The sequence below is a fragment of the Syngnathus leptorhynchus genome, chromosome 4 (genome assembly GCF_054491065.1).
Source record: "Syngnathus leptorhynchus isolate UIUO chromosome 4, UIUO_Slep, whole genome shotgun sequence".
NCBI lineage: Eukaryota > Metazoa > Chordata > Actinopteri > Syngnathiformes > Syngnathidae > Syngnathus > Syngnathus leptorhynchus.
The window spans coordinates 10,031,411-10,043,837 of record NC_141198.1 but is presented as its reverse complement, the minus strand read 5'-3'; the positions used below and the strand labels follow the sequence as shown (position 1 = coordinate 10,043,837).

Sequence of the window (12,427 nt, the reverse complement as noted above, 5' to 3'; positions counted from 1 at the left end):
ACATGTGTCATAGCTTGGTGCTAAAGTGGATTGAAATGTGACTCTTGTGAAGACTACAACATCTCAACCTCATCAGACACCTTTCACTGACCTCATTTGCACCATCTTGGAGACATCTGTGGTCCTTATGAGTTTTCAGACCTTTAAACGAGTTCTTCTTTGATCCTGACATATACCTTCTGTAATGCACACACATTCAACCAATGGTAGTCAGTATAAGACACACTGGTGTCTTGCACAGTATACATGAGCTTCTTGGGTATTAGATCATCATTTGGCTCTTTTTGTACTTTTAGCACTGAGATGACTGACTTTGGCCTATTGTCCATGTTTAGCCACAAGTCCAGAAAGTTGCTATGATCCACCCAATACCCATCCAACAAATAATAATAACACTCAATTGGCAACATAATGGATTTTCATGTTCTTGCGCAATATGCTCTTTTACTCATTTGAAATTGTACAAAAATCCAACATAGAAACATATGGAGCTTATACATCATAAAAGTCTTTATTGGAATGAATCCTGAATAGTATACATTTGTCAATTTTTCTATGCAAATGTGTTGCATCGTCTCAACAAATGAGCTCACAAAAAGAACCGGTGTAGTTTTTATTAGATCACCTGGGAGGCTAAATAGTATCCCACTAATATTTGTAACACTAATATCTGTAACATCACTGAATTGAAAGAATACAGTTTTGCTCACTAAAGACGCGGGTTTCAAACCTGGCATACAAACCAAAGCTCAATGTTTAGGATACATGCGTAAATTGAGATTAAGGCCTGATTGCAGAAGCGCGAGGAATGTGGAAAGCAAATGTAAAAATGGTAACAATAGCAGCTCCCGTTCCTTCACAAATGTGTATGAATTACATGGATCTCTCTCCTTGTCAGCATCTAATACATGTGGTGACAGTGTGTGAGCCGTCTAAGGCCTTGAAGCATCTTCATTACATGTGTCTACAAACACACCATAAACACGTACATATCAAATACACATGTTTTGGTTTCCAGCGGCCCAAACAAGAAGTGTTTGGGTTGACAAGACTTTTTTTTTTTTCTTCAAAAGACTAACATTCACTTTTTAAGTCAGAGTAACAATACATAATTCTGAATTCCCAAAAGAAAATGAAAAAAAGATATCAAATTAACAGTTACAAATGGTCCCAACATTGCATTTGCAGTAGTCATGATGGATGGGTGTGGGCTGGCAGTAACTTCATCTAACTTCATTGTGTCGTATGACAAAGTAGAGAATCAAGTCTTGTCCTTGTACAAGAACGGGTATTAGTCAACATTAAATAGGAACTTGTGTGATTTATATATTAAAAAGACAACATATATAAAGAACACCAAACGATTTGATCATGAAGCAAAAACACACACGCAAATGCTGCTACTTCAGTGAAAGTTGTGCACGTAAACCAAACAGCTTCAAAGTGGAACCATTTATGGCTTGAAATTTGACACCTGAAAACCGAAAAACGCCAACTAAACGACGAATAAAAGCACTTGAAAGAAGAGGCAAAACGTTGTTCATAGTCAGTAACATTGGCTTCGAGACGCTCTCAGTGAAATAAACTACTCTCGAGTCAGAGCAAGGTGGATAACGCGAGTGCCAGCCCATACCGCCGCCAGTCTACTACAACACTAAGAGATGAAACAGCCAGATATGGGTAAAATGCATAAAAGAGGACAGGCCGTACAAAACCAGACACATAAACGGGACATGTTGTTCTTCAGTCCCTCGCCATGTCTACGTGTCTTCCAGCCCACCACATGGTGACGAATGGGCCCATTCACTCCACTGTCACTGACTTGGCTAGATTTCGAGGACAGTCCACCTAAGTGTACACAGCACAATCCACTTTCATCTTAAGCATTTCACACTTTCAGTTTTTAACCCTCACAAATAGAACCGGTGTCAGCGCGGACGGGGCGAGCCGAAAGCACTTACGTCGAAGCCTCGGAGCACTGCCAGATGGAAGGAGAGCAGTTGCAGGGGGATGACGCTCAGGATGCCCTGCAAGCAGTCCACGCAGTGAGGCACTTTGATGGTGCGGCACGAATTGCTGATGCTCTCGTAATCGTCTCTGTCGCAGATTATGATCGGACGGCCCTGTCAAAGCAAAACAATTCAATTAAAAAAAAAAAATTAGATCACTGGCAAAAAATGGCTTGGGGGGGGGAAAAAAAATAATCTGTTCCATCAGTCTTACACCTCCAATAACGTCATGTGGTCCTGCTGTCCAATAGTGATGATGTCATGTTACAAGAGGTGAGCCACGAGGCCAGATTTTCTTCCCCCCATTTGTTCAAAGAGCAATAAAAGGGCGTTTTCCATCTCAATAAATCCCAAAACAAAGAAATCCCTACCCCCACCCCAATGTGCAGGTTTTCATTGGAAAACATCAAGAAAAATGAGGTATACTTGCAAACTCTGACAAGTTCCTGTTTTGAAAAATTCTATTTCCGTAAGATTATTAAGTAAAATGAGAAAACAAAAAAACATTGACACAATATTATTGAGCATACACATAGAAGTGATTGGTGGAGTCCGTCCTACCTGGCGGGCGACAACTTGCTGCAGGGCGTTCTGACATTTAACGTATGTGTGGTCTTTCATGATGATCATGATGACTGGCATGAGATTGTCCACAAGAGCCAGAGGGCCATGCTTCAGCTCCCCAGCCAGGAGTCCCTCAGAGTGCATGTATGTGATCTCCTTGATTTTCTGGGGACGAAAAGTCACTGAAGTTCAACACTTACGTCGGCAACTAATAATTAGTCAGGGGGAATGAAACGCACAGTTGGTCACTTACGCAAATACAAAAAACATATGCTGAAAGGAGTGACGCATTCTATGTTCTCCTCCAGAGATATTGAACTCATGAGAAGAAAAAGCTCAAGTGTGATAGGGGGGGGGAAAAAATAAAATAAGAAACGTAGCCAGTGGGGGGAAAGGATGATTGTTTTTTTTTCTTACCAGGGCTCCCTCCAAGGATGTAGCATAATGGTAGCCTCTGCCCATGATCAGTACACTCTTTTGCTGGTACAGCTCTGTCGCCAGCTTCTGGATCTCATCATCCAAACTGAGGACCTCCTTGATCAGGTCTGATGAATACGGGAGGGGGAAACAAATTAAGATTTGAACTCAGAAATCATGTGGTGCGAAGTGTCGGATCGGAATGTTGACTGTGAACAGCCGAATGGCCAAACAGCTTGATGCTGGCAGAGAGTCTGTTGTGGAAATGCACACGTTTGGTCAATGGACTGCATTTATTTCGCACCTGTTTCCTCTCTTTGGAGAATTGTTTCATAGCTACAGCAGCCAGGATCATTTCTTTCTTTGACAATCGCACCATGTTCTTTGTGGTTCAATTAAATGATTGCCTACAGTATATGTGGCGAATCAAAACCTTTTTTCCGGATGAAAACACTAGCAGGTGCAGTTATTTCACCGTATCAAGTGTATATTTGGAGGTCAATTGCCTGATGTGCGGGGTCGAAAGCTGTCGAATTTTTCACAATTGTCCAGTTCAGTTCAGTCACTTTCACTGGCTCAGCATGTGGCTCTTCACTTTGGGCCCTTGCATGCCTTATAAAATTTGGGAGGATTTCATTCAGTGAACCCAATGAAGTTTCAGATTTTTTTTTTTATCTGTAAACCTCAGCATCTTTGACTTACCCGGAAGCACCTTCAAACCCTGGATGATGTCACGGCGTCTTGGCTGCATAGAAATCCGGTCAGCGCACATCATCAGAGCAAACATAATGAGGGCCACAAACTGGCTTGTGTAGGCCTAAAAAAAAAAAAAATAAAATAAAAATAAAAAAGAAAGAATGTTGTGAGTGCAGCCTTCTCTCATTGACACACAATGCAAGCTGATATGACCACAAAATCTCCAAGTGGATGGAAATCTCCCAAAAAATACAAAAAAGAAATACAATCTTGCTTAAAGCAATATTTCTGATACTATGATCTCTTTTCTGCTGTCCGGATAATGAATTTTGTCCCCACCTAATAATGCATAACAGATGAAAATCGCAAGATGAGGTGGGTGCAGGCAAATGTGGAGCCAAGTCAAAATCAACGCTCATCCTAAACAAATGCTTGAAACTTGGGGAATACATGGCATTGCCTCACACAAAAGTCTGCTGTCATCAGCAATGTGCTCTTTATTCCTTCATCTCACCAAAGGTCGAGAGACCTATATCTGTTTGGGAGAGACGATGTTCACCTGAAGCCAGTTCATTACATAAGACCTGATGCCCCCCCCCCCCCAAAAAAAATTGTGAAAACCTTTACGATTTTTTTTTTTTTTTTTTTTTTAATTGTGGTCCCTCAGTTCTATAACCGAATGTGCTGCCCAAAAATGTGATCAAATGGTGCACAGTGTAATTCATGTGGAACACGCTGACCTTTATCTAAAAATGATGACTACGCTTTTATGCAGCTGAAACAAAACTAAAAATCCCTCTGAAATCGTTTTTTCCTTCTTTTTTCCAAGTTGAAATTCCCCAAATGTACAGTCACAGTCTTCCACTCACTGTCACTTGACCTGCCAAATCGGACAACCCATGACAAAAGTGTTTCAAATTATATTTTATATTAATTTAGCTCTAAACACGTCAAATTGCACCGCTTTAGATTCGAGTTGTGGGATGTGACACATGTTCTCCAGTGATTTGGCAAATGTGGTTGTGCAGCGCTGTTTGGGTCGAGGCAGCCAAGCAGTAAATGATGGCGTCTCCGAGGCGTGCTTGCAGGCTCTGGAGCAGCAAGCCGCTCAAGTCCCTGAGCCAAGTGCAAGGGCCGGGCCAGAACGGAACCTGCGTCATTGGCTCTCTTTAAACAAATAAGCCCAGATATTTTTAGTTGCGTGCCATTGTGTGTATATATGCACTCACTGGCCTCATAATTCGACCCACCTGCACAACGTAATGAGGTCTAATACAAAACTATCACAATACTGGCCCTTTAAGTTATCAGGTTTTGGGCTACTGTCCATTGAGACATCTGGGTTTCATCCACAGTTTCCAGGTGTGGGCTTCATTTATATGGTGACGTTTTATATACATTGCACGGCCATATCTTGGTATGGAACACGGATGGATAATGTTTTGTTTCTAAACAGCAATTTATAACAGATGGGACAGCCCATTTATAGAAGAGATTGATATTTAAAATTATCTAACCAATGACATAAAATATATATTTTTTTTAATTCCTACGTAAAACCTATTCTTTTAATGGAAAGGGATCCGAAGTAGATGAATGCAGTATAGATATTCGAAGCACTCAATATTTCTACCCAATGAAAAAACAGTCATGGTATAGAAACCCAGACATTTAGCATTGGCAAATGTGCAGAGCACTAAATCTCTCCTGCCTCACCTTAGTGCTGGCCACTCCGATCTCAGGTCCAGCATTGATGTGGACTCCACAGTCAGTCTCCCGAGAGATGGAGCTGCCCACCGTGTTTGTGATGCCCACAGTCAGAGCCCCTCTTTCTTTGCAGTAGCGCAGGGCCATCAGACTATCAGCAGTCTCGCCTGTGGGATGACATGTAAGAGAACATGAGATGCGACAGAAAATGTATGATGTAAAGGTTGTGATTTTCATTGTTAGTTTGGTAGGGAATGATGCATACAAGGCTGTAATTGAGCAAACCCCAAAGAAACCTCATGATGGACATCACACAAAAGACGATAAACAGATTACTCAACAGTTTACAGTCTGGCTCCCTGACATGGAAACAAGGCCAGTGCTCTGCACTGCACCCTCACCCGACTGGCTAATAAAGAAGCAAACGTCATCTCGGAAGACAGGTGTGTTTCGGTCCAGAAAATCGCTGGCCAGCTCAACCATCACGGGCAGCTCTGTTAGCTCCTCCAGGACCTGACGGGTCTGCAGGACCAACAAAATCATGAGATCAAAACAAGTTGGGCGCAGGCCTGTACAATTTGTTGAATGATAACAATTTACACTTAAACTGTTTAGTATCTACTCACCGCGACGCCGGCATGGTAGCTGGTGCCGCACGCAATAAGAATCAGACGTCGACATCTCTGGATCTCTTTGATGTGGTCCTTCAGTCCACCCAAGGTTACTGGGAACAAAGCAAACAAGCAATCCATCATTATGTTTAACCACTTTCCGCATCATTAAAACGCAGCCCACATGTGCTGAGAGAAACCAGTCAGTCAAATACATTTTTCATCCGTTATGTTTTCACATGGATTTTAATCCCACATCACCCAACTGGCCAATTGGTGACTCACAAACAATTTTTTCTACAAATATATTTTTATTATAAAGACAGTATATTACTGATCAGTTACTACTTTCTTTTGCCACTCTTATCTTAATGTAATCTTAGAGGCCAATGGATGCGCATCAGGAACAACCGGTATTTATTTTTATGTATTGTTTTTTATTGCTAGTATTTTGATATTATTTTTCTTTGTTATATACAAGTTCAAGTTATACATACAATTTAATTTTGGTAAATGAATAAATACTACTTTTGAAATTATACAAAAAAAATGAAGAAAAGAAAATCACAAGAATAATATTGCTAACCTGTGTTGTCATCAAAGTTGACTCTTCCTCTCATGGTGTTGACCACAGACTCAGGCTGCTCAAAGATTTCCTTTTGCATGAAGGAGCTAAAATTGCCTGTGTTGGAAAGGGGAAGATAAAGAAACATTTGTACTACTGTTAAAAATTGCTGCTAAAAAAAAACCCACAACAACAATGGTTTTTAATAAAGCGCTCACCCACATGAGACGGTATGGTTGGCACATTAAACTCCCGGGGACCAGTAACAATATAGTGTTTCACTTCTTGCTTGGAAATGTAAGGGGTTACACTAGCAATAACACATGCTTGACACATCGGCTAAAACAACTATTTTCAAATCAAGCAAAACAAAGACGGGACATGAGGGAGTGAATGTTTGTCCATCCCTAATAAAGCGCAACAGTGAAATGTGTTTTTCACTTTGACTCTGTAAGAAATTTGGGTCATGCGAATTAGGTTATTCAGCAGATCGCTTCCAGAAACAGGCAAGAGGCTGAGAAAATGATCGGACCACAAAGGAATGCACGAGTCCAGCCAACAGCGGCTAATTTCTGCTCTCTGCTGGTCGACTGTGGCACAACCAGTGTATAGACGCCAGTGAACACCACTTCACGGTGTACATACAAATGCAGTTATAGTTAGTTCAAATGTTTCAGTCTATCAATTACCTTTTGGTTCTCTATGTTGAAAAAATAAACAAACAACAAAAACTATTTCGCTGAACTGTGAAAGGCATTCAGCGGCATTTCACAACTAATTACGGGCCACTATGGTGGAAGTACAGCGGAAGGCTGCAGGTGTAGAGAAAGCAATTTAGGGACTCCCAAACTCACCTTTCATGATTTGCTCCAGCTCCATCTGAAGGGTCTGTATAGCACGAGCGGGGTAATCCCCGGCTCGGCGTTTTATCCTGTGGATGGACAGCCTTCCCTCTGTCACAGCAGCCACATCATCATCCTCGAGGAAGATCACCCGATTTGTATGCTCTATAACGGCACTGTAGTCACAAACGCAATTTTGATTTGCCATTCAGATAGTGCCATGGGAGTGTGGCACGATGATGCTTGTAGTTGAAAAGGCTGGCCGTGAGAACAAGGGGATGTGCTTACCTTGCATCGGAGGCAAAGTAATACTCAACAGCTTTCTCATCCACAGGGAACAGGCAGGTGTCCTGATCGACTCTGGGGAGGGAACCGCAGCTCTTCTTTTCTTTGCCAGCTGAGACAAAAAATAACAACAGAAACTAGGTCTAAATCCAACTGAAGTCAAAAGAGCCAAACACCACTTGAAATGGGCACTTACACGAGCGGTAGACCACAGGAATATGGTCTGTTGAGAGCTTGTGGTCACTTCGCACACCAATCAGCAGCGGACTTCCCCTCCTGCGCATTAAGAAAATTTGCTGTAGTGCAACGTGTAGATTCGACGGTTAAAAAAAAAAATATATATATACATTTTTTTAACAATGGAGCTTTGATTGTGGGGCGAGCAAACATGAATTTCTATGACAAGATATATATATTTACCGACTATTTACCTTGTGACAACTGCCTCAGCGGGATAATGAACACTCTTGAAGACCAGAGCAAAAGCACCTTCCTGAGAAGTATAGTGAACTACGTTTCAATTGATAATCAATAATAATTTGTCTCTGTGTGTGTGTGTGTCCTTACTTACCAGTTGCTGTGTTACCCTTTCCACCAGAGTGGCAAAACTGATGTCATCACTCTCGCGGTTGTCGTACATGTACTTCACCAGTTTGGGAATGGACTCTGTGTCGGTCTCAGTCTCAAATTCATAGCCTTTACTCATCTGTAGGGTGGGAGCAAAGAGTAAATTCTTGTCTGGGTCATTCGCAATGATAAAAAATCATGGATGAAAAAGAAGAACTTGTTCTCACCAGGAATTTCCTTAGATCTTTATAGTTGGTGATAATTCCATTGTGAATAACAATGAACTCTGCAGAGCATAATAAAAAAAAAAAAATAATGAACCCTCAAACACCGTGACCTAATGACACACTCTACTTACTCGTTCCACAAGTATGGCTTCATTGAACACGAAAATCAAGATATTGAACAATACCAATACACTAACAAACTAAAACTGAACTAATTAATCATTTACATGGTGAGCAAATCACTGACCATTGGTCTTGTCTGATCTGTGTGGGTGGCTATTGACTGGGCTCGGTTCTCCATGTGTGGCCCAGCGGGTGTGAGCAATGCCGAGGTGGACATCCAACTCCACCTCAAGATCCAGATCTTGCTGTTCTAAGCAAACAAAACAGACTACTTTTAACACCTTAAATCAAAACAGTGGCCTATTTAGGAGACATTCATGTGATCAACTACTTTCAGCTTACTGTGGATCTCCTCATCGAGAGCATTCACTTTCCCACGCTGCTTGATCAGTTGGATACTCCTGGCATTGGTCTCCCAATCCTTGCCATTACCGCCATCAATGCCCACACCTGAAAACAAACAAAATAGTTGAACACAAAACACCACATTGATATTTACGTCAGACATTTAGAATAGTGAATCTACGTGCAGCTAGTGTTGAATGACATTCCATTTAAAGTTTTTAATTTAATAGGGTAAAGTAATTCCATTTTAATCATCACTGTAAGTGAAAAAAATGGGCTCACCGAAGAAGACAGAATTTTTGGAGTGCCATTGAGTCTTCAAGGAAAATAAATGTAATACTGAAACCAAACTGTTTTTTTTGACAAAATTAAATTTTTCTAAAATAGTTTTTTGTCTCCTTTTTAATTGACTACTAAAGGCTACAGTTAACAATGCTTATGAGATGTTTTGAAATTATTTATTGAGTGGTGACGTTGGAGCAAGCACATCCTCCTGAGACTTTTGTTAGGGAAGCCCAATCATGTTTCCATTGTGCGGTGTCTGTGAATGGCAGCAGCTATGTGATATAACCAAGGTAACTGTCCTCTGGGTTGAGCGCGACGAGACAGCCAAGGATAAACAAAGCAGAGTGCATTGCTGATAACACTTTTCTTTTCTGTCTCACCGGCAGAGTCATAGCCTCGGTACTCCAGACGTCGCAGGCCTTTGAGAAGGATTTCAAGGATCTCACGCCGAGTCCTCGGTACATGGTAGTTGAGATAAGCGAAGATTCCTGGAGGGAAGAAAAGAGCATTATCATTGATGACAAGAGTCGAGCACACTTCATCGCTGTGGAAAGTTTAAAGCAGGTTCATGACTCTAACATTTTTGTTTAGCGTACTACATATCCGATAATCCTTTCCAAAAATGCTCTCATTGTTCACCTGTCATTTCATTTCTTAGAGCAACTGATAAAAGACAACAAAGGTAACTAAACATACCTGATACAACCACATTCTTCCCATGTATTTGACAGAAAAAATAAAAAGAATGTGCACTGTTCACATGATAAAAGAGACGAGAACCAGTCTTGCAAGTGTTACTGAGGTCCGTAGCATGGTTAGAACAAAGGCATGCAACAAGAAAGTGGACTGTCCGTGCGTGTGCGTATACGTAGGTACATTGGTATTGGGTGAGGCGTATGCAGAGAAAATACAAAGAGGCAATAAAAAACCCGCCCCTCCCATGTCAAACACGATCTTCTCCATTTCACAGATTCCTAGTTGTGGTTGTATCTTTTTTTTTTTTCTTTATATTCCACATCACAGGTAATCATGGAAAGTAAATTGGTATTAACACGGTCAAAAATAACACTGACATGTCCGATTGTCAGACGAGTATACAAACCACTGATCAGTTTGACAAAAAAAGCGATCACAAACAAAAAAAAGACAAAAAAACAACAACCCAGAAATGCAGTTGGGGAATCAATCCATCAGATCTAAAATGAAATTCAATGGTGGAAGTTTCACAGTAAAGCTGTTCAAAGATTATCAACTAAAATTTAGATACACTAAAAACAGGCACAGAATGTTTTTTTTTTTTTAACTAGTGGTTGATAGTATGAGCAATGTGCGTTTGGTCAAACAGCTAAGCAGTGATGAAGCAGTAGCACAGGTCAGCCTAGTCCAACAGAGCTTTCTTTCATTTGAAAGAGCAGTGAGGCTTTTTTTTTTGTAGGTGGGGGAGGTATACTCAAGAGGACATTTGCACTCTAAAATGAATAAGGGATTTTATTTCAAACCAATAGCAACTAACAACAAACATAGCAAAAACATTCGTATTTTTAAATGATTATAAAACAAAACCACACTTATCGTTCTCGGAACCCCGCTTTCCCCAAAGAACAACCAAATACATTAGGAATGACTTCATTTCTCCTCTTCTTTTCAAATAGAGCTGGATTTGATAACATTTGCTGCCACCATCATGCGATCAAATCATTTTTTTTGCACACTGTGCATTTTGACAGATCATGTAATGATGTTAAATTGTTAAATATTTTCAATGTTTATCAGGATTGAACAATCAATGGTTTGACAAAGGTTTTCTTTCAGTCTATTCCAAAATTATGAGGAAAGAAAAAAGGTTAGACTCATTTTTGTTGCGGGCCGCATCGTAGTCATAGTTTCCCTAGGAGGGCCATTATGATTGTCAACGTCCTCTATATTCCTGGAGGGAATATAGTGTTAGTTGTGTAGCCTATACCTACACAGGTATAGGCTACACAACTAACTGAGGAATAACTAGTTTTGAAATCAGACTAGTAAAAACTGTTCCTTTAACAAGATGAATGTTAATAAAAATTGCAAGCGGTATATCTATTTTTTTTTAATTGCAAGCAATATCTCTTATTTTAAAAGTGAAGACAATTTGTAATTGTAGTAACGACAGTCATTTGTCTTCAAAATTTGTCTTCGTGGGCCACACACACAATGTTGTGGCGGGCCGTATCTGGTCCCCGGGCCTTGTGTTTGACACCAATGGGTTAGAACCTTAAAATATCACCTAATCTTACTGGTTAACTTTGATCAGAGATTGTAGTGACACTGATGGGAAACAGGTACAGAATCAGCTACCATTCATTGCGACAAGCAAAAAGTAAGACAATCCGTGGTGATGACAAGAGAGAGTCATTAAACTTCTTTCCATAATAAAAAGGAACAGCGCTGAATTTAACACTATGACTATTATGTCAAAATCTCTCGTTATTGCTATTGGTTCCATCTTTATTCAGTCGATAAGCAAAGTTGACTCGAGGACATTAATGAGTCTGTCAAATTAATTTAATTAAATTAATGGACAGCAGATTGAAAGTTAAAAACATGAGCGTAGCATCACTACGAACGGCAATTAGCCAATAACCTATTACTAGCTATCTTGTACCACAGCATATCTTCCTTACTCCCATTAAATTACAGTTTGAACACCCAAACCTTGTGAATAGGGGCGACATGGTGTCGTCAAAATCCACTATTGATGACTTAATATTTGAGTGGCCACACAGCATCATTTGGTGCTCATTCAGCTAGCTAACTTGGTTAGCAACCTCTGGCTAATTCATATTGGCTCCAATTAGAATAAGCTTATTTATATGCCAAACGGTGTTGCAGTCGTCTGACAGTTTGAGTTAAAGACAGATTCTCCACTAAAAGGGTTTTAAATGTAAATTAATCCAACACTCACCACACATGACTTCTGGTTCGGCTGCTCGTTTCTGTCACACAGGCATCTAGGAGCGTCTGTCAAATACACTCCGCCTTTTAATTTTGTTTTTGGACTAATCAGAGCCAAGAAGCATCATCCATATCTCTCGTGATTGGCCAAAGAGGTCTGTCAATCAAGCCATACCGTTCAACGTAATCTCCCCTGACGTGGCAAGCGGATGCGGATCCATGTTTCGCCTGTTTGTCAGCGTCACTGCACAAA

At 40.6% G+C, this 12,427-nt stretch overlaps 1 protein-coding gene across 2 annotated transcripts; it reads right to left on the bottom strand.

The window, feature by feature from the left end:
• Positions 1-486: 486 nt before the first annotated feature.
• Positions 487-12,351, bottom strand: LOC147057977 (glutamine--fructose-6-phosphate aminotransferase [isomerizing] 1). Of its 2 annotated transcripts, none has more exons than XM_085909057.1 (19): positions 12,185-12,351; positions 9,624-9,731; positions 8,956-9,063; positions 8,738-8,863; positions 8,491-8,549; positions 8,268-8,402; positions 8,128-8,189; positions 7,893-7,972; positions 7,700-7,808; positions 7,424-7,587; positions 6,591-6,686; positions 6,020-6,117; positions 5,735-5,915; positions 5,403-5,560; positions 3,693-3,807; positions 2,991-3,118; positions 2,571-2,738; positions 1,962-2,123; positions 487-1,848 (listed from the first exon to the last, which is right to left on the bottom strand). In XM_085909057.1, the coding sequence occupies exons 1-19, from the start codon at positions 12,189-12,191 to the stop codon at positions 1,804-1,806; spliced, it is 2,109 nt and encodes a 702-aa protein (XP_085765183.1). In that variant the 5' UTR covers positions 12,192-12,351; the 3' UTR covers positions 487-1,803. The 2 variants fall into 2 exon arrangements, with proteins under 2 accessions (XP_085765183.1, XP_085765184.1); XM_085909058.1 differs by having other exon boundaries at positions 5,795-5,915; positions 12,185-12,346.
• Between the last annotated feature and the right edge of the window lie 76 nt (positions 12,352-12,427).

Bases quoted from the DNA above. Each gene is read 5' to 3' on its own strand.
- LOC147057977 (XM_085909057.1), bottom strand. The intron at 9,064-9,623 runs GTGAGACAGAAA...GTTTGTTTTCAG, and splicing joins CCGAGGCTATGACTCTGCCG to GTGTGGGCATTGATGGCGGT. The intron at 8,403-8,490 runs GTGAGAACAAGT...CCCACCCTACAG, and splicing joins AAGATCTAAGGAAATTCCTG to ATGAGTAAAGGCTATGAATT.